This window comes from Parasteatoda tepidariorum, chromosome 3, assembly GCF_043381705.1.
Source record: "Parasteatoda tepidariorum isolate YZ-2023 chromosome 3, CAS_Ptep_4.0, whole genome shotgun sequence".
NCBI classification, from domain to species: domain Eukaryota; kingdom Metazoa; phylum Arthropoda; class Arachnida; order Araneae; family Theridiidae; genus Parasteatoda; species Parasteatoda tepidariorum.
In genome coordinates this window covers 95,100,480-95,122,503 of record NC_092206.1, presented here as the reverse complement: position 1 = coordinate 95,122,503, position 22,024 = coordinate 95,100,480, and the positions used below count along the sequence as shown (strand labels likewise).

The following is a 22,024-nucleotide window of genomic DNA, read 5'->3' as shown; positions in this document are numbered from 1 at the left end:
TTCTCTATGGCAAATTTTCCTAAGGGCTTGCCTGACATTAATGTGGAAAACTAAAGAGTTTTAAAGCAGTTTACGCAAGGTTGCCTACAAAAAACGAAAAGTAAAGATGAAAAGCAAAACTAGACAATGGCTTGTCTTTAGATTCATTTGGTACAGATTTTTGGTTTTGAAATTCCGTCATTAGATTACAAGTTATACAAATTATTTAATTATTTTTCGTTTCATTTTACTTTTTTGTAGTAGTAAACAAACATGCTAATGGACTTATGTAAAATAATGTAAATGAAATGAAATATTTAAAATAGTATTCCTTATTCTGAAAAATAAGAAAAACTTCCTTTTTTTTTTTTTTTTTTTGAAATTTTAGTTGAAAACGTTTCTAAATATTAATGTGACAAGTAAGTAAAAGACTGTTTCAGGATCTGACAGTTTCAAAAGTTCCATTCATGTTCATTTTTCTTAAAATAATCCCTCAAAATTTTACATAGAGTTTAAACCACCAAATAAAACGTTAACAAATTTTCTTTCCGCAGAAAACATATTCTTTTATAATCCATCATCCTCCGTCACGAAAATATGCTTTTTGTCCTATTAAACGCTGCAATGTTTTGCCCGGAAATGAAAAATTATGTTCTCAAAAAAGTTTTTTGCTCGGGTTTTGACTCTAGGAAGCAGAATTGTTAGACAGAACTATAAAATGAAATTATCTTTTTTTTTTTAAAATTAAAAACAAAACAAAAACTTGTAACTCAATGAAATTAACATGTGTTTAAGTCCAATGTTATTTAAGTTACAATTTCTATAACTAATCATAACTTTGATGTTACTCATGTTTTCTTGAAAAAACTTTTTAATACGAATTCAAATGCAGCTTAAATAGAACGCTAAACCGATTATTAACTTAACAGTTATTCAAAGTGTTTCCATTTTTTTTTACAAACTGCAAATAAACTTTAAGTTTTATGATAATTGGATATAAATTAAAGTTAAAAAAAAAAAGTAACCTGAATTCTATTGGTATTAATGCTATGTGCACTAAATATTAACTACTTGTGCGATATACTCTTCTATTTAAATAAAATTAGTTTTTTTTTTATCAAATTTGTTACAGAAATATTTCATAAAAACGTAAGAAAATAACTGAATACTTTAAAAAATAATTTGAGGGTAGGTAAATAAGTTGAAGCACTTACTTTAATCTATCTATATTACATAAAACACTAATGCGGAAGTTGTTAAAAACACGTGAATTTTTTTCGCTTGGGCAAAAGCGAAATGAAATATCAAACGAGAAAACAGTCATAATCAAGCTCAAAGCAACACATTACAATTTGAACAATTTTCATATGGAAGTGGCTCAGGGGATAGAGCGTTCGCCTTCCAATGAAGTAAACCGGATTCGAATTCCAGCGATGGCTGACCTATACGAATTCCACACCCGACTCGCACCGACCACGGTGCTGACGTAATATATCATCAGTGGAAGATGGATCATAAGTTAAGAGTCTCCTTGGAGTCAGGCTAACTGTGGGAGGTTTTCTTTGTTTTCTCTCCATGTAACGCAAATGCAGATTAATTCCATGAAAAAGACTTCCAGGGAGGAAAATTTCTTCCAATACTTGAACCAGGAGCTCCCTTGTCTTCTGGATTGGGTACAAAATAGCGAAGCTACGGAGTTGAACATTGATAGTCGTAAATTCAAATTTGGGTCGGCTGTTCAACGACGGTTATAAAATGAAATAAAAAATTCTCGCATGCTTTATAAAAAGCTGAAACAACCGAATTATAATCAGGCAAAAATGTTAGGTTAAAATTGATCAGCTCTATGGAAAAAAAAGCTGCTCTATATTCTAAATTAGATAAAACACTAATGCGTGTAATGTTAAAAATGCGATGATACCACAGAAATGAAATTTCGAACGACTAAGTAGGCATGAGCAAGTTCAAATTAAGCGTAAATCATTTCCATTTAAATATTTCTCACGTGCCGTGCGAAAAGTTAAAGCAAATTGCGATAAAGGTTAGGCAGAAATGATAGGTTAAAAGCATGAATTGCAACGGTATCTCACCCATTGTGGTGGTCCTGAAAGAGTGGATACCACCTCTGGAGAACGCACTAGGTCTGCTCATCGGCAAGACCGATTGTGCAGCTCATTGGAAATAATAATAATATAAAATAAAAAATAAAAAAAATTAAAAAAACTTTCGACATCATCACGTTGCTTTTCTAAAAGTTTCACCTGGCCCAACCGGCGCATGCGCCCTCTAGCAACATTTAAAAGAAACGATTAATTGATACAATTGTCTTGAATAGCGGATTGATAATACTGTTAATTTTGTGTCTCAGTAATTAGTTATAATTTAGTGACACTGCAATATTTTTGCTTATTTCTGTACTATTATATCAAAAACGGTAATTATATTCATAGCATATCGAAATGAATTACTTTTCTGACTGTTATTAGTTCAAAGGTAAAGATGTTTTTTCATTTTTTGCTTCATTTCAATAAAAATTATTGAATAAAGATAGGATTACATGAATTTATTTTAGTGTTCTAAAGTTTTATAATGTTGTGCATAAACTTTTCTGATCAGTTTCAATTCTTTGTTGTGTGTCTGAATGCTGAATTTAGAAATATGTGCGGAAGAAAAATTAAAATTTAGTGGATAAGAATTTAAGAATTGCCTCAGAGAAATTTGAATTATTAACATTGAGTACAATGTAAAGTTTTATTTCAACAACCAAATACTTCTTTAATTTCAACCTTCTTTATGACTAAACTTATTTTTCTTACACCTTTCTTTGGTTCTGATACATTTTAAAATTTTATGATAAAATAAAAGACTTATAGCTGTTGGGCTTCTGAACGCTGAAACTTAGAATTGTGTACTTAAAAAAAATCTGTAAACTGTTGACAAATCAATATTGAACTGTATATATTTCGAATTCTGTACAGAGAATTTAAACTTAATTGATGCCAGAGCTTTGATCTAAGTATTCTCCTACATTTTAAGAATAAGTTTAAACCATTAGTAAAGTTTAATTTAAAATCTTGAATTGAATTGATTGAGAATTTAGAAAGAAAAGGGCCAAAAGAGAATCAGCGGCCCCAAACATTGCATTAAAACATATCAATAGGTAACTCTATTTGGAGCGACTTGAAGCCAATACTTCGCCTTAGTCATACGCAATATACAAATACAAGTCTAACTTATTGCATGAAAAAATAAGAAAATATTTAAAGTTGATCCACATTATACAAAAATGGTCGACGAAATTATGCGTAAGTACCCCTATTTTATTAAAGAAATTTAGAGACAAAAGCAATGTTTTTTTTAAAACAATTGAAAAGTTTCAAAATTACACTTTCTAGTTTATGAAACAGTCTGTGGTGAAAAATTTTCCACTAAGCGTAAATTTTCAAAAACGCATTAAATGAAAAAGAAAACTTTATTCCAACCTTTTCCAATATTTCATAATATTAATATAATATTCATAATATTGTAATCGTATAAAATTCAATACTTAAATTATTCTTTAAGGAAAGCCGCATTTCTAATACAGTCACGTCTCAAACTTATCAATAGATAAGGTAATCCTAAGAAAAAAACAATAAAAATACTGTTTTGTATGCATGAAATCTTGTCACCTTATTTTAAGGCATATCGCGAAAAATCTATAAACCTATTCAGATTTTTTTTTTTATTAATGATTTACAAAGTAAAACTATCGACATTTTTTTCGTTAAAAATACAAAAATAGCAACGTTTTTCCAATTATTCATCCTAAACACGTTAAAAAAATTCTAGTTTGAGAAAAAAATGTGCATTTAATAAGATAAAAAAAATATAAGAAAATATAAGTTCTGTAGTAAGTATACTTACTACAAAATTAATCAATTTTTAAATGACAATGGATAGTTACTTTCTCATCTATAATTTGTGTTGCCATTTGCTGGTAACTTAACAAAACACAGAAAAATAAAATATCTACGAAGAGCTTTGTTTACATAAATATAGGCAGCAGTAAAAATTAGCGTGGGGTTAACAATAAAGGACATTGAGGAGCAATTTCCTCTCATGCGTTATGTGTCCTTTTGTTTGATCATTTTGTATCGAATTTATTTGTAAATTTAAATATAGAATTTATAAATTAGGTTTTTAATAAGCACAAAAGTTAAAGTTTTTCGAAGTAGGTAATTATTTAATTCTTTAGAGCAGGTAAGATTTTGAAACTCCCATCCACTTTCTCACGAAAATAAATGTTCCTAAAAATCTAATTAGTTTTAGATCATAAGCAAAATGAATTTCTCTTTATAAGTCAAACTCAATCCAAAAAATATCTTAGCATAATAATGGTAGGAAAAAAACGCCTCTATTAACGGTAAAAAGAATTTTTATCAAATTAATTACTAGCCAAGTTATTAAGTGGAAATCCTTATGGTTTAGAAATCATCTTAGCTAATTGTGTAGCGAATTAAAAGTGTTAAATCAAGTACAAGCATCTGCTACTGAGAAACTGTTCGCTGCACAAAATATAAAACTAACTCTAACTTTTGATCTAATGATTGGATTTTCATGTACAAGGGAGGCAAACCTAACGGATCGAGGGATTAACCAATGTAATTAGTACAAACGCTATTTAATACGACCCTTTGTAAGACTGTAGTGAATAAGACGATAAGTTATGAAATCAGACGCAAGAAAGCATATTCTCTAAATAAACTTACTTTTTCTTTAAAAACGGATCCGGATATTTTGGCGTCAAATTATGAAGGAGAGGGTAATCACAACTCGCAAACATAGTTTCAATTATTTGGTCAGGAAAACGGTTGAAAGTTTGGACTCCCTAATATTAATTTTACTTCTTGCGTGTTTCGTCGTATCTTCAGAACTAATGAAGCGATTTAAACAAAAACTATTTTGCAAATTATTTTAAGAGGTGCTAATTTAAATATAGTCCCATGCAAAAAATGTTTCATTCTTGATGTATACATTATTTTTTATTGTTATTATATTATATTATTGTTATTGTTATCTCATTGTCATTGTTATTGTACATTATTGTATATTATCGTTATTGTTATTATATTATTGTTATCTCATTGTCATTGTTATTGTACATTATTGTATATTATCGTTATTGTTATTATATTATCTTATTCTTATTGCTATTTATAATAATTTACACTTTTTAATTTTCACTACAATGAGCTAAAAAGTTTGCATTTTAGCGCATACAAATTTTTATACCAAATTAAACTACGCATTTTTAAAAAGAGGAAAATTCAAAATTTGAAGGGAATCCGTCTACTAATCCTTTATTTTAAGAATTAGATTGTGCATGCATCCTAATTGTTCCTATTTAATATTACATCGTTAAAATAACTTTACTAACTCTTATGTGTATTATTTCTTATTGTTATTATTATCTAATTGTTAATGTTATATCATTGTTATTGTTATCTTATTGTTATTATATTATCTTATTGTTGTTATTATTATTTACATTAATTTACTCTTTTTTAGTACTTATTAAATAACGAGCTAAAAAGTTTGCATTTTAGAGCATACAAATCTTATATCAAATTAAATTACAAATTTTTAAAAAGAGGAAAATTCAAAATTTGAAAGGAATCGGTCCATTAGTCTCTTATCTTAATTAGGTTACGCTAATTGTCCATGATAGACATCCTAAGGGCACTTTTTCATCACACGACACGATACCGACAAAATCGGACGACAAATGTGTGAACGACAATGTCGTTGCCGAATCGTTCAAGTAATTGTTTTTTCACTTGTCCGATATCGCTCGTCCGAAAAGTAGAAATTCTTGTTCATTCAATGTTTTGAGCTTGAGTGAGCAGTTGCTTGTGTTCTGTTGTGATTTTTTTCTGCAAACTTTAAATATGCCGGACGGAAATCGTCGTCTCACACTTCTTACTTTATTTCAGAAGAAAAAAGCTAGCAGTGCAGAAACGTTTTTGGGTGCACTTACGTATTAACGCCACCGCAGCTACAGATTTAGCTGTTTTTAAGTGCCGCCAATTTACACCTAAAATTTTTGCGACAAATCATGAAATAAAACACTCTATTTAAAATCTAAAAATTCAAAACACTTTATTTAAAATCAAAGTAGTCAAGTAGATTTCGGTGGAAAATGGGCCGATATAGAGTTTTACATATTCAAAACAGTCTTTTTTCTTTCACCAGATGTTGTCGCCATATGAACTCTGATAAATAAGATTCTAAATGATGTCTCGCTGTTCCCCTATGTCTTTTGTTCCTCCATTTAGCACTGCCCCTTATTCTCTCAACTGTTTGTGTATTATGAACTCCTGTATCAGGATTAATAAAATGTATACAAATACCTACTTGCTAAGGTATTTGTATTTATGATAAACCTTAGCAAGTAGGAATCCTTCTATTCTCTTTATTTGATAACCTTTCCAACTGTCAGAATAAATTGTGCTACCATCTAAGCCGCACTTGCTGATCACACTGTCTTAAATGACATTTCCAAAACGTACGTTTACCAAAATAAAGTTTCATGTCATAGAAATTGGTTCATTTTCGTTTTTTTTTTTTTTTTTTTTTTTTTTTTTTTTTTTTTTTTTTTTTTAAAATATTTCGCTACTGAAAAAATAAAATTGCATTTTTGTTCTGTTTTTGGCAAATCCCAAAGATGCATTTTCGTAGCACTAAAAATGGCGTTAGAATTAAGCAAACAAGGCAACAAGGAATCCAAAAGATAACTGTTGCTGTGTGCGAACAACAGGATTGCTCTTTATTGGCGCATTAGCACAACTTCTGCAACAACGTAAGTACCCACTAAATAAATGAGGCAAGATATGTTGAAGAAGATTTTTATGTGCTTTTCCATAAGCTACAAAAAGTCCCAAATAAATTTTTTAATTTCGTCTGAATGAGAGAAACCAAGAACAAGAGTGATGTTAATGAGGAATAATTTTTATATGGCTTTTGAGTTGGCTTCTGCTCGCTAATTTATGTCTGTAATGACTTAATATTACTTAAACTCTTTAAATGCTTTAAAGTATTAACGTTTATTTTAATCGAATTAAAATATTAGCTTCATTTAGAATAATCTTTTTAGATGATTTTTTAAATGAGTTTTACCAAATTTATCTTAGGAAGCCGCTCTATCATGTTTCAAAAAAATGCTTCAGTTGAATCAGGAAACAGATTTTTTATTATTCAATCAAGCAGAAACCAGTAGTTAGATCGAGTTCTGTTTAAAATACATAAGGGTCTTTATTTGCCTTTTTATCAAATCATTACTATTATAAAAAATATTATCTCTTCATTAAAGCATATAATGAATTTATAAAAATTTCCAATAAAACTTTTATGATTGTTTACGTCTTTTAACCTCATTTTATTGTAAAAAATGTGACATCATAAAATTAAAAATTTATAACCAGACATGAGAATACATTATATAAAACTTTTACTTTCAAATTTTGCATTTGACATGATCAAATAAACGATTAAAATTGATTAAAAGAATAAAATAATAATATCAAAAGAGGAGATAAAACAGAAAAGATGCACAATAACAAATAAAACCGCCACGATTTGAGGAGAAACTTGCTTGCCTAACCAACATTTGATTCCGACAAACGATATCGCCTTGTCGGATACGACATAATCGTATCGGTGAGTGAAAAAGCGCTCCGTTGCTGACCATGTATTTTACTTGACTTCATGTCGTTCGCCGACAATCGGATCCGTTTTGTCGTTATCGTGTCGTGTAATGAAAAAGCGCCCTAACTGTTCCTATTTTATCATTAAAATAATTTTACCGACTCTCATGTTTATTGTTTCTTATTGTTATTATAAACTTTAAGGTTAAAGTGTTACTTAGCACTAAAAATGGTGGAAATATGTTTTTTGACAACGGTAGTTTAAAGGAACATTCCGTGTGTTTCATTACAATAGTTTCAGTGTTAAGTAGTTATCATCATTTATAGTGTTAAAATAAACTAAATTCTTCACAGTGTATTGGTTTAAAAACATTTCTTTCTTGTTGAAACTCGTCTCGTGTTTTCTTCTGTCATTCTGCGTTTCAACATTAAAGAAAGCTCTTGTTTACAGAAATAAAACTGGAGAGCAGTTTACTTACATTATTAGTCTATGGTTTTGACATGAGATTTATTAAATATAAAAATTTTAAGAAACTTAATCTCTAAAGCATTTTTTTAAAAAGATAATTGAAATATATTTATGAAACATAGACAGCAAGGTACAAAACTGCAAAAATAAGTACAAACACTGCGTAACATAAATATGATTTTTATTAGATTTCATCTTTTTTTTGTGTTCATAATTGCAATTTCATTTCATTATCTTGCCATCATTTTCTTCTTTATTTAGATTCTTTCAATAGGTTGACATAAACATGTCGTAATATAAATGAAAAAATATTTCTAAAAGGTGCATTTTTCTTTTATAATCGTTGCTTGTGCGACTGATGACTCCTATACTCCCCCCATTAGTTCCTGAAATTAAAATAATAATCATACATTAATCAAAGCAACTCAACAAGATTTATTTAGTAAGAAAAAACATTGAAGAAAATTCATCGAAATATATAGGGTGTTCCTTACAGTATAATTATAACACACTGTATACGGGCTATTGAATTTACAGAGAAAGGCTATTTCTTAAACAATAGTAAGGAACATCATGTTTACAGAATAAGGAATTTACACCTTTTTTCTAAACACCTTTTATAAAAAAAGGTGTAATATATGACCACCTTTAATTGAACACCTTTTATTATAAACACCAAAGAATATAATCATAAACACTTCAACAACTAAGTTTCAACACCTTTTAACAACTATCTATGTTTTCTGCGGTAATCAAACAGCTGTTGTTGAGCTCAGTAACAACTTTCTCAGTTGTGACTCGTTCAATTTTTTTAACGTTTTTTATAACATAAATATACTTTTAACTTGATTAGGATTTAAGACAATATATATATTTAAGGCAGTCATTACGGAACACTATTTTTATTTTTCAGCAAATTTGAAAATTCTGGAATTATGAATGATGTTATACCCTATTGTATAGAGAAAAAGTTGAAAATTTTGCTATTGACTAGTGGCGAGTTGTATCATTTTTTACAGAGCAATTCTTTGAAGCATATCTCAAAATATGGTAAACATTACATGGAAAATATTCGGAAATGAAAACAAACAAGGGTGAAATAAAAAAATTTACAGTATATTATGAAATGTTCGTAAAGAGCTCATATTTGTTAAAAATAGTAACAATAAAATGCACATGGGTTGCATTTTTAGCGAAATAATTGTTTTCTTAATCGCATTTAATACAGTTATTTTATAACCATCGCTGAACAGCAGACATAATTTATTGGACTTACGACTACTAATGTTCAACGCCATAGCCTTGTAATTTTGAACCCAATCCAGAAGACAAGGAACTACCCCAACAAGCATTGGGAGAAATTTGCTTCCATGGAGGCCTTTCTGATGGAACTGACCCGCCTTTGCGCTACACGGAGAGAACCTGCCACGGTTAGCCTGACATCAAGGGGACTTTAACCCCCGATCAGCCTACCACTGAGGATGTTTAATAAGACATAAGAGAACAACAAAGGAATTGAATATCATTATGTTACTGCTTTAATCGAAGCAAAACTGCATTAGCGCAATGAAAAAAAATGAAATAAACAACCTAAAGTAATTAGTTGGGTACTTGCACTTCGAGAAGAAGAAGATAAAACATACCCACACATGTGACCTATGACGTCAGCGCCAGCTGATCGTCAATAAGCAAAATGGAGTGTCAAAGTTGAGCTAAGTTTTCCCACATAAGTTAGAATGTTAATTAAATATAGAGCCGTATCGCACATCGAATGAGTTGAAATATAATTCTTTCTGAGATTTATTATTTGTTTATGTATTTTATTGCAACATGTGATATATTTTTGTTTTGTGTACCTGGCAACTTTGACGCATAATTAGTTTATGTTTTACGTGGCTTAGTGCCTGTCCTTGTGTTAAGTAAGAAATATATGGTAAAAGAATCTCTGTGAATGATTATCGAAAATGTGTCACTTAAAAGAATTGATACTTGACTGGGTAAGTTAACTCAAAATAGAATGGAAAGAACAGTTGCTGACGTAAACAAAGCCACGTTTTAACAACCAATCAGGCTCAAGATGCCCACACTACGTCATTTGCAGGTATCCCGTTAGTTACTTAAATTTTAAATTGTAAAAATAAAAGCTTAACCGCAATTGATAAAATTGAAACGAATAAGTTTAACTTCATTAGTTCATAAGTTAACTTCAGTTTACGTTAGCAACTGTTCTTTTCAAGTAAGCTAAGCCCGACAAGTATCAATTCCCTTAAGTGACATAATCTTTTCACAAAGATTTTAATTCTTTCACCATATTTTTCTTATTTAACACAAAGACTAGAACAAAACCATGTAGAACATAAAAAACTAATTATGCAAAGTTGCCAGGTACACAAAAAAAAATATATCACGGTTACAATAAAATGCATAACAAATAATAAATCTAAGTTGAGTAAAAGAAGCAGACGAGAGAGAATTATATTTTAGCTAATTCGATGTGCGATACGGCTCTGGATTTGACTAGCTTAATGTTAATTAATATTCTAACTAATGTGATGAAACTTAGATCAGCTTTAATACGCCATTTTGCTGATAAAGATTAGCTGGTACTGACGTCATAGGTCAGATCATGTGTGAGTACGTGAGGTCTTTTTCTTCTTGGAGTGGAGGTACCCAATTCTATTGAAAAATATTAACAAAAATAAAATGCATGATTTCAGTTTTGTCAATTCTACGTTTACTTAAAAAAACACGTATGCTAAAATAGAAAGGATTTACTAAAATCTAAATAAGAAAGTTATATATATATTTTTTTTTCTGAGAGGATTTCAGAACAAAAATATTGGTATATTGATAAAGAAAGGAAAGTTATTAAATGTCTTATCGTTTTTCTGCCAGATATCTTAGAGTAAATTGAAAGAAAAAAAAATAATTCAAAAGTGGACACATGTAGAGGCCATGTTACTCCAGCCTTCCTTGAAAAACAGGCCCTTGAGATTGCCGGATTTTAAGCCGGATCAAGAAGACCGGATACGAAAACAAACATACCGATTTAATGAATAAAAATGTCCTTTCCGACGTTAGTCAGTATCTAGAATTTGAAGTAGGCAAAAAATAACTCACGAATACTCGATAGTAGAAAAAGAACAAAAATAATAAAACGTACCGGATATATCCATCTTGAGTACACAATGCGCTTCCCTGTCGACCCCCCCTTCCATCTCGAACTTTCTAGAACTTGAGTAACAAACTAAGACTCTCGTCAAATATTGATCAATTCGCCAAAAGAGAGAGAAAAGTAACTTTAAAGAATATATCGTTCAAGATGTACTTTTATAAAGTCCGGCTATTTATTTTTGGTATTTTAGAGAAGAGTTGTTTGATGAGCCCGTAAAGTGTTCACGAGAAAAACTTTTTGAACTAGAGAAGAAGGTTCTTGTGCTGTTTATCTTATCTCACGTTTTAAAACGTTCATTAAAAATTTGAAGAGTGAAATTCTAGTCACCTAAATTTAAATTGGGTGATTTTTTTTTCCTCCAACGAACAAGTTTCGGAAAGCAAATATTGGAATTGCGCAATCAAAAGTACGAAGCAATTTAGAAATAGTTTGCCGATTTGAAATCCACTTTGAAACATTTTATTTTCGTGAAGAGCAACTAACTTATGCAGCGTTGAAACTTAAAATACGCGAAGAAATATTTGACGATAAATAAATAAAAAATTGCGTTTTTGAAAAGCTTATTTAGCAAAATTCAAATGTTTAATTTATGATTAAGGAAATATTATCGGGAAATAAATAGTCGGCTTTTTTCCCATAACTGAATTTATTTTATATACTTAAAAATATTTAATTGCAGCCATAAATTGAGTCATTTTTGAAATGCAAAATGAATAGGATAATTGCTTTAGATATTTTTTTTCGGTAATAATATATTCTTTTGAGCAAAAAGAAGCAATTTTTTCGAACGAGCTTAACATATTGGATATAATAAATCGGACATATAACATATCGGGAGTAGTGGTTGCTCAGGGGATAGAGCATCCTTCTTCCAATGAGATGAACCGGGTTCGAATTCCAGCGATGTCTCCCTTAGGAAAATTTGCCATAGGTTTGCCATAAAAAAATGCCATAGGATATTCCTATGGGGTTTTGCCTATGGCAAAAATTTTGCCATATACGTATGGCAGAATTTTGCCATACATGTATGGCAAATTTTTGCCATAGGCAAAACCCCATAGGAATATTCTATGGCATTTTTTTGTATGGCAAAATTTTGCCATAGGCAAAACCCCATAGGAATATCCTATGGCATTTTTTTGTATGGCAAAGTTTTGCCATAAGTGTATGGCAAAAGTGTATGGCAAAATTTTGCCATAGGCAAAACCCCATAGGAATATCCTATGGCATTTTTTTGTATGGCAAAGTTTTGCCATAAGTGTATGGCAAAAGTGTATGGCAAAATTTTGCCATAGGCAAAACCCCATAGGAATATCCTATGGCATTTTTTTGTATGGCAAAGTTTTGCCATAAGTGTATGGCAAAAGTGTATGGCAAAATTTTGCCATAGGCAAAACCCCATAGGAATATCCTATGGCATTTTTTTATATGGCAAATTTTTGCCATAAAACTAAGATGTGCTACAGTTTATGAAGAAATATTTTTCCATAGGTTATGGTATACCTTTGCCATACAGCTATGGCAACATTTCTCGTTGATATTTTACCATACGTCAAAAAATAATTACTTACAAGAATCTTTCGCAATGGATATTAAAAATGCAAAACTTAATAATTGTAGAATAAATATATATCCAGAAAGCTTTTTTTTAAATTTCTTTGATAAACTTCTCCTGTTTTACTTGCAGAATCCTTTTTGTATGCGGTTCTTATTCAAATAAATTTCAAACAGTTAGTACTAACCGCTAGAAAATGGGTCCGGTGGTCGGAGCGAGTGGGGAAAATATTGGTTATGTTGATTAGGAACAAAATATATTGAGTACAGGCAACTAATATTTGTTAAAGCTGTAAAAACAAGAAAATAGAAAGTGGGTCCGGAGGTCGGAGCGAGTATAAAAAACGTTAATTTGATTGATTGGTATCATAATTAGTTAGATAAGCGTCAGATATTAGAGGAACCTAAAAGAACGCGAAGCAAAATAACGGTCCGATGGTCGGAGCGAGTATGAAAATTCTTTAAATTTTGATATGTGATACTAAACTAAAAATTAAACAGACTACTAAAACAATAAAATACTATTAAAACTCAAAAGATAAAGAGTGGGGCCGGTGGTCGAAGCGAAATTAGTTTAAAATAGATCAAACGGGACAAAAGCTGAATATGTAACGGTGCAACCAGTGGTGGCATGTGAACAAAATTTTATCCATAAAAAAGATGGTATTAGACTATGAAAAGCTAAGAATAGAAAACAGGCTAAATTAGTTGATCCCCTACTAGTGAGGGATAAAAAAACTCAGAAAATTTATGTTGAGTTGTGTTAAGCACATTTAGAAAAGAGAACACAATATAGAAACATTGGTAAATACAAAACATGTTTAAGACATGATTAAAATTGGTGAAATTAATAATTGTTATTGACAAATTTACACTTGGTCAGGGATAGTAAATAAAAATTAATTGGGTATAGGGAATCACTATGACGAAAAAGTTGTAAACTTAAGGAAAGATTAAATTGTTAAAAGCATTTTTGGTTACAGCAGCAGATGATATGGCCAGGGACTGTCCAGTTGATGATATTGAAGCAAAACAATTGTCAACCAGTAATCCAGCAAATCTAGTTAAGTGATGACCCTAAGCTATGTATAAACATGTAACAGAACATTGTACAAATATATGTGGATACTTAAGAAATATTAGTTGTAAAATAGTAAAACACAGAGACATGATAAAAAACAATTTAATGGCAAGCAAAAATTAAACACAAAATATAAATATAAAGCCCTAACATATGTAAGATAATGTAAAAAAGCATTGCAAGAACCTAAGTGGAATTAAAATAAAAAACTAATGAGAATGTAAACACTGATAAAAGTACCAGACAGCCGGAAATTAAAAAACTTAATAAATTCAGATAGATAATTGCATAGGCGTTTGCAATAAAATGTTTTTGACCAAGAATGAGATCGAAAAAATATTAAAATAAGTAGCCAAAGTTAGCGAAAGATTCCACTTGTAGTGGATGACACGTTAATATGGCGGTCTGATACTCTAAGCCTAAATCAATGGAACATCGGATTTTAAACACTCAAAAATGGAAAAATTGGCCACCCGGAGGCCGGAAAAGACTCACCAGGAATGCCTTGTGGGTTTACATGTTGAATTTAATTAACTTCGGGGTGAAATAATGGATATTTATTTCTTTTAGAAGATGTTTTTGAGGACTCCATAGAAGTTGTTGTTTCGTTGGTGGAGATCTAGATCAGCTTTTCTCTATGGTATACTGCCATACAAATCTTTAAGGTTACCATTGGCCTATGGTATACTGCCATACAAATTTCTGTGGTTGCCATAGGCCAATGGTGACGTGCCATACAAATCCTTATGGTTACCATTAGTCTATGGTATACTGCCATACAAATCTTTATGGTAGCCATAGGCTTTTGGGGTTTTGCCATACAAATCTCTATGGTAACCATAGGCGTATGGTATCTTGCCATATAAATTTCTATGGTAGCCATAGGCTTATGGGGTTGTGCCATACAAATCTCTATGGTAGCCATAGGCTTATGGTGTTGTGCCATACAAATCTCTATGGTAACCATAGGCGTATGGTATCTTGCCATACAAATTTCTATGGTAGCCATAGGTTGCCATAGATTACCATAGGCTTCTCTATGGCAAATTTTCCTAAGGGTTATAGAACGAACTTAGAATATTATAAACAAGTTTAATTGAATGAATCAATGAATATAAAATCTAACAGAAAACATCCAAAAATATTAATTAGTTACTTAATAAATAAGGAACTTTTCATATTATTCCGTATAAGTTAGCAGAAAGGAAATAGAATCTCTTTTCTGTGTAAATGGAACCCTTAAGAGTACTAATGTGGAACGTGGTAGGTTTAACATGGAACACTTAAGGGTTTCAAATGTAGTAATACGAATAATGCAAGGTGTTTCTTATAGAATATTCTCCATAATAAACACTTCATATTTTTATCAAGCAATCAAACGGATTTTGATGTAATAATCTCCTCAAAATGATTCATTAGTTTTGTTTTTTCTCGTTTAACTATTCGATTTCAACTCTAATACACCTACTGCTTTTACTTTATTTTTAACAAGGATTCTAAAGACACGCATTAAGGGTGGTGATCACTATTACATTAGCCAAAGAAACAGCAGAGGAGTCAAACAGTTCCTCTGCGAGTGAAGTTTTAAATAAGTACGCATCTGGATTATATTCCTCTGAAAAAGCTACATTTGAAACTCTTTAAAAAATTTGATGCGCCGATCAAAGTTGCTAATCAAAGCTTTCAGAAACTGTATTATTTATTTTTATTCAAAATTTAAACGGGCTGTTATTTGGTAAGGAAGTAAAACCTTTGCTATGTAACTTTTTCAATACAGCAGTAGTTTTAATGTTTGTTTGTTTTTTTTTTTCTTTTGCAAACTAAATAGCAAAGGGTGAGTAAAATCAGATATATGTCTTATTTGTTTGCAAATATATATCAAGGGGAAAAAAAGATTTACATCCATAATATTTACGCAAATGAAGATTAAGGAGCGGTGGCTCAGGAGATAGAGCATTCGCCTTCCAATGAGGTGAACCGGGATCGAATCCCAGCGATGTCTTGTCGATGCGAATTCCCCACCCGACTCGAACTGACCACAGTGCAGACATAAAATATCCTCAGTGGTAGACGGATCATGGATTAGAGTCCCCTTGCCATCAAGCTAACAGTGGGAGGTTTTCGTGGCTTTCTTCTCCGTGTAACGTAAATACGGGTTAATTCCATCAATAAGTCCTCCATGAAGGCAAATTTCTTCCGATACTTGATCCATGAGTTCCCTTGTCTTCTGTAATAGGTTCATAATTACAAGGCTACGGAGTTAAACATTAATAGACGTAAACCCAAAATTGGGTTGGCTGTTCAAATTCAGTTATAAATTAAAATTGAAATAATGACGGTTGGATTACCATCTGTCGCATTTTGGCAGACTACTAAATTTGGAAAAATTATAATGAAGTAGAAAAACTGTTTTCCCCGAGAGTTTATTACACAGTAATGATGAGCCGTGTTGAAGAAAAACAATTCCTGTCCGTGCGCTCTCTTCTCTGTCATGGGCATTACCCATTCTTACCCCTTAATTTTCACTTATTTATTAAAACCGTAATTTAGTCAATTCCAACTACATTCTAACGCGATGAATCTCGTAAGAAACTTTCTTTTTCAACAGGAGAAAGTTTTTTTTTAATTTTTCTTCAAAGCCTTTTAATTTTTCACATAACATACGATTTTTAATTTTTTACTTTTAAACGTGATTGGATTTACTTACATTTCAAGTTCTTTGGCATTGGTCCCCGGCCTTTGCGGCCATTTTTTGCCCTATTCTCCCTGCTCGAGACTCGACGGCCTGGAGTAGCTGTAGATTGAGACTGAGATCTACTTGAGCTTGAGCCCCTGACTGATAAGCCTCTCTCCTCATGTTGCAGCTCAGTACCATGTGCCCATTCTGCTCAAACTGAAAACAGTCTTGACCTAAAAGAAACACAATTCAATAATGCAGCGATTCGTAAATACAGATTGAACAAATTTTTATTTGATATTTAATAGAGAATCCAAAATCCATCTGTATTAGATTATAATTTCTTAAAACTCTCCCAGAAGTAATATAGCTAACACGAATTAACCGCATATACATGTCAAAGTTGTAATGAAATACAGACACAGACTCTGAATTGAAAACATGTGGCATATTATTAAGGTACCTGAATATATTTTTTTTTGGCCAACTATGATTAGATCCTCATACAATAAAAGAATTCATGAATTTCAATTTTGTTTCCATCATAACTCGAGTAGAAGTTGTGATAATTTAAAAACCATTGACCCGTAGGACGGCATGCGTCGTGTATAAATCAAATTTGTTCTTGGAAGGCTCCGTCGTAATATCAAATGATGGGTTTTTTTTCGATTAATATGATATTTTTATAACTGCTGGGAATTTGCAACTGTTACTCATGACTGTTAAATCCTATCTAAATCCAGTGGTGCCTACACTTATTTTAAAAATGGCACAAAACATACATCAATCTGAGGAAAAAACACAGTTTTGTGAAAATAAAAACAGTTTGTAGTTTAATTTTTTAATATTTTAAAATTTATTCGAAAGCTGCATTACCAAGGCTCATAAAAATTTGCAAAAACTGAGAAAAAGGCAGTGATTTTGATAATTTTCCTCTAGGTGGAAAAATGTCGCAAAATTGGCGATTATTAAAAAAGTTTAATAAATTTTTTAAAATATCTAAGTTATTTGTCTGTTCTAAAGTTCAGATAATTCTTCATGGCAAAATTATATATAGTTTAAAATTATCTCATTGCTTCAAGTGGAAGGTAATGTGACTAGCGCTATATAATATCGATATAGCAACACTAGACCCATCAAACCTGGAGAGGTAAGTGATTATTCATTCAGGATCGTGGTAGCCCAGTGATTAGAGCATCAGAACCCGGGCCAGAGGGGTTGGGATTCGATCCTCAACTCCACTAAGACCCACCGAGTAAATGCGACATACGTGATCGCAAAATGTGTCGAACCTAAAATACTGTTTTCGATCGATGAGTAGTACGATGGGTACAGGAATCTGAAGAAGATTCCCTTCCCCGTCAGATCTGTGTCTAAATTGAGGAAGCAGTGACCTCACAATTGAGATTCATTCTGCAGGGCATCAAAACTGTGATTGCATGCCTTTGGATTATCCTCAGAGATTGCCTCATCCGTCGCCAATATACTGTTGTGCAACTCTAGTGAGGTAAAGTATCTACATTCAAGTACTAATGTGAAGTGGATAGATTAATGTGGTTGCCTGAAATCATATTTATTGCGAAATCAGTTTTGGTAGTGCGTTCTTGAAATGAGTGACACTAATAAGAAACCGCGGTGTGTTATCGCGTGACTTTGCTTCAGACTTTATCGAACCAATATTATGTCGATAAAATCCAGGATCTTCAGTTTTCTCGTCGATTAATCGTCGATTGACGATCAGAATGATCGGAGAACAGTTGAGTTTGAATCCCCCCACCTTTCATCATATTTTGAACAATGTATTAAGTCCAAGGGCGTCGGCAGAATAATGCAAAAGGGGGTGCAACCCTCTAACAAACTAACCCCCCCCCATGAAAAAAAAATTTACAGATATTCTGTTATTACATTTTGTTTTGTTATTACATATACTTTCATGTGTTAGTCTTTTTCGCGATACATTTCTCAGGAATCAAAATTGGCCTAACTCTTCCAGCTACTACTTGCGCTATTGAACGCACTTTTAGTACAATGCGACGCATCAAAACATGAAATCGGTCTACAACGTCTCACCAGAAATTAAGTAATTTGTGCATCCTCAATGTGCATAAGAAAAGAATCAAAGATGACTCAGAAATCATTGAAAAAGTTATAAACAGATGTGGACAGCTGACAAGACGATTACAATTCCTGTTTGATTAAGCAATTTTTCAATTGTTATGTATCAATAATTACTTAATTATTTGTTTTTGAATAAAAATATTTTTAATAAAAATAATTTATAACAAAATTGTTTTTCTGTATCTCTTTAATTGTTTAAAAAAAAAGCCAGTGGGTGCAAGTGCACCTCCTTGCACCCCCCTGCCGGCGCCCTTGATTAAGTCTGAACTACGTGAAAGGATCGTGCCGGTAAGACCCAACGTCAAGAACAATTATGCATCACGACAATTGTCCTACAGCAATGTCAATACATTTGTTTTCCGCAAGTGGCTTAATTACTCACCTGGCTTGAGTACTTTTTTGTTTTTCCTCTTCTAGAGTTTGAAAATTTTCTCTTAGTAACTTTATTTTGGGACACTCAAAATTGTGCAACCGATAAGATAAAGGCTATTTCAATTTCCTAAATTCTAGCACTCTTATTAGGCAAGAGAACTATATAGTTTCCCAAGGGCACTGCTTTGAAGTAGACAATTTTTGGTTGTAATTCTATTTGAATGTTGTTGTTTTATGCCATTTGTCAAAGCTAACAAGCTTATTTAAAGGCAGAGGGGATATTTAAGTTACAACATTAAGTTACGAAATCAGACACAAAAACGTACTTTCTCTGCATTATCACACAGATTTTTTTTTTTTGACGGATTTAGATTTTATACTCCGAAAATATAGGGCCCAGTCGTAGTTTGGAAACTATAGTCCCCATACTTTGTTAACGAGAGCAGTACAAAATTCGGACACCTTCATGCACATTTTACTTTTTTGAATATTTAACCATATTTCAAAAACTTTTTAAGCGAATTGAAACATTTTTACACACAATTATAAAATTTGTTTATCTAAAGATTACTTCATTCAAAAAATTACTTTAAACAAATATTTACTATTTTTCATTATTCTATTTATTAAGAGTCCAAAAATTATGAACTATAAGGTATACAATTATTTACATTTTATTAAAAAATGCAATTTCATATGGAAAAATACCAAATTTAATTTGGGCGAAATCGGATGAATAGTTTCTGAAAAATCAAATTTCAAAAAAAAGTCGTATATTCAAAATTCAATCTTGATTATACTATTCGGAACTTTTCATGAACTATTCGACCCATTTCGCACGAACTCAGTATTCTGCCCTGTAAAATTCTTTAACTTTTTCCTTGTTTATTCTTAACTTAATTTTTGCATGTAGCATTCGTTAAAATGATGTAAAAAAGTGTATACATCGTAAATCAAATTTTTTTCCACCATTACTAAATAAAATAATAAAAAAAATAATAAACAGTTACTAGAAGTTTTTTGTTTTTTTTTTGCATTTTATCTTTAGATAAATGAATTTCATAATTATGTGGAAAAAATTTTCAATTCGCTTAAAAAGTTCTCGAGATATAGCGAGATACGCAAAAAGTAAAATTGTCATTAAGGGGTCCAAACTTTCAACCGTTCTCCTGACCAAACAATTGAGACCCTATTTTACCTCCCTATATTCCCTCCCTACATTCACTTATGTTCCCTCATATTTTGAAGCTCAGAAATCCAAATGTTACGAAAGAAAGGTATGTCTTTATTCAAGGAAAGTACGTACATTCTTCTGATTTCTGGTATCTCTCATATTTTAAAGTTCAGAAATCCAAATCTTTCAACAACAAAATGGGTATGTTTTTATTAAAGGAAAGTACTTATTTTTGTCTGATTTCGTAACTTAAAATATCGTCTGCCCTAATTAATTATCATATTCAAAGTTAGGCCCTCGAATCATTAATATTGGATCTAAGTACGTGCACATTCAATCATTAGATCCAAAAGTTATTCAGGCTGTGCACTGTATATATTAATTTAAAATTATTTCACCTATCTAAACATTTAATATGCCTTTGATAATAAAATTACACACCGTTTAATTCTTAAAGTAATGTTTAGTCATTTATCTCCCATACTACTTCTACAAAATAGATTCAGTCCAAAAATATATAATTCCATCAAAGGACATACAAGGGCAATAAAGTTAAAGAAATATAGCCAATCTTGCCAAATTCTGAACCAAAATAAATCAGCCTACTCCCAATAATTTTCAAGCAGAAGCCAAGAACTCTTAATCAAATTGCTAATTTAACCCCATCATTACAGAATAGCGTGAGACAGTTACGGCCCCAACATTATCGTAATATAACCCCACTTTTTCTTCTTTCTTCAAAAAAGGAATCAGTTTATCTAACTTGATTATTAAATGAATAATAGATACTTCTTTAAAGGTATGCGAGAGCAAATTCTCTTATATGAATAATGAGAAACCGGGTTATTTAAATGAGTTATGCTTTCTTACTACAGCTACTGGAATTTTCAGACTTGATTAATCTTGTCTGGAAGATTATGAAGTTGGTTCAATACATAACCGAAATTTCTTTAAATATATTGCATATTTTTAAACTCTTCATTAGTAAAAGTCCCTTCAAAATTCGGTAAAGGCTCATTTTCTCTAAATAGTGAGTTTTCTAACTACCAATATTCTTAGGCCCGAGTACAACTTGATTATTAAATGTTGTGAGTGATCACATTCTATTTATTATACTTTGTGGAATAAAAAAGGCAATAATGAAAAGAAAACACTGAGAAAAAGACCAAGAATTGCTATCTAGTCAAGTAGGGCATTGCTGCTGTTTAATTATTTTTCACTGAATTGAACAAAACCATCTTTAAATCGGTAAGCTTTGTAGTTCATAAGTTATTAATGTTTAGAGTAAAAACAGTAAAGATTTTGACATACATACTTTTATGTCTGACATTTGCTATCTAGACAAGTGAAATATTGTTTCCTGTATAATTTATTTTGCTCTGAATATTATAAAAAGAAATTCTCTACTCATACCTATTCTCGTGTTTGTCATTAATATAAGCGATGCATTGAATCGTATAGAATATTTTATGCTACAATTAGTTTTTGCTCCCTGTTTGCTCGTTTCACCTATCCGATGGTTACTACTCAATCATCGTCGCTTCTTTTTCTTAAAAGTCGATATTTTTCAAAAATAAACTCAGAAAAAAAATAAAGATCCTTTTGTTTATTAAAATATTTAAATTATTTTATCTTAAAGTAAAATCACAGTTTGTTAACATGTTCATCTTAACGATATCAAACTATTACATGGCTCTAAAAAGTAATCAACCGTATATATAAACTGCTGTTTGTAGAAAA

At 31.1% G+C, this 22,024-nt stretch overlaps 1 protein-coding gene across 1 annotated transcript in view; it reads right to left on the bottom strand.

Moving 5' to 3' along the window:
• Positions 1 to 8,297: 8,297 nt before the first annotated feature.
• LOC107441974 (tetratricopeptide repeat protein 17) overlaps positions 8,298 to 22,024 on the bottom strand; it is a 59,331-nt gene continuing 45,604 nt past the window's right edge. Inside the window, exons 9-10 of the mRNA XM_071179020.1 lie at positions 16,651 to 16,853; positions 8,298 to 8,519 (exon numbers count right to left, since the gene is read on the bottom strand). Of these exons, the coding sequence (XP_071035121.1) occupies positions 16,654 to 16,853 (200 nt within the window). The 3' untranslated portion in view covers positions 8,298 to 8,519; positions 16,651 to 16,653. The remainder of the gene's footprint in view (positions 8,520 to 16,650; positions 16,854 to 22,024) is intronic.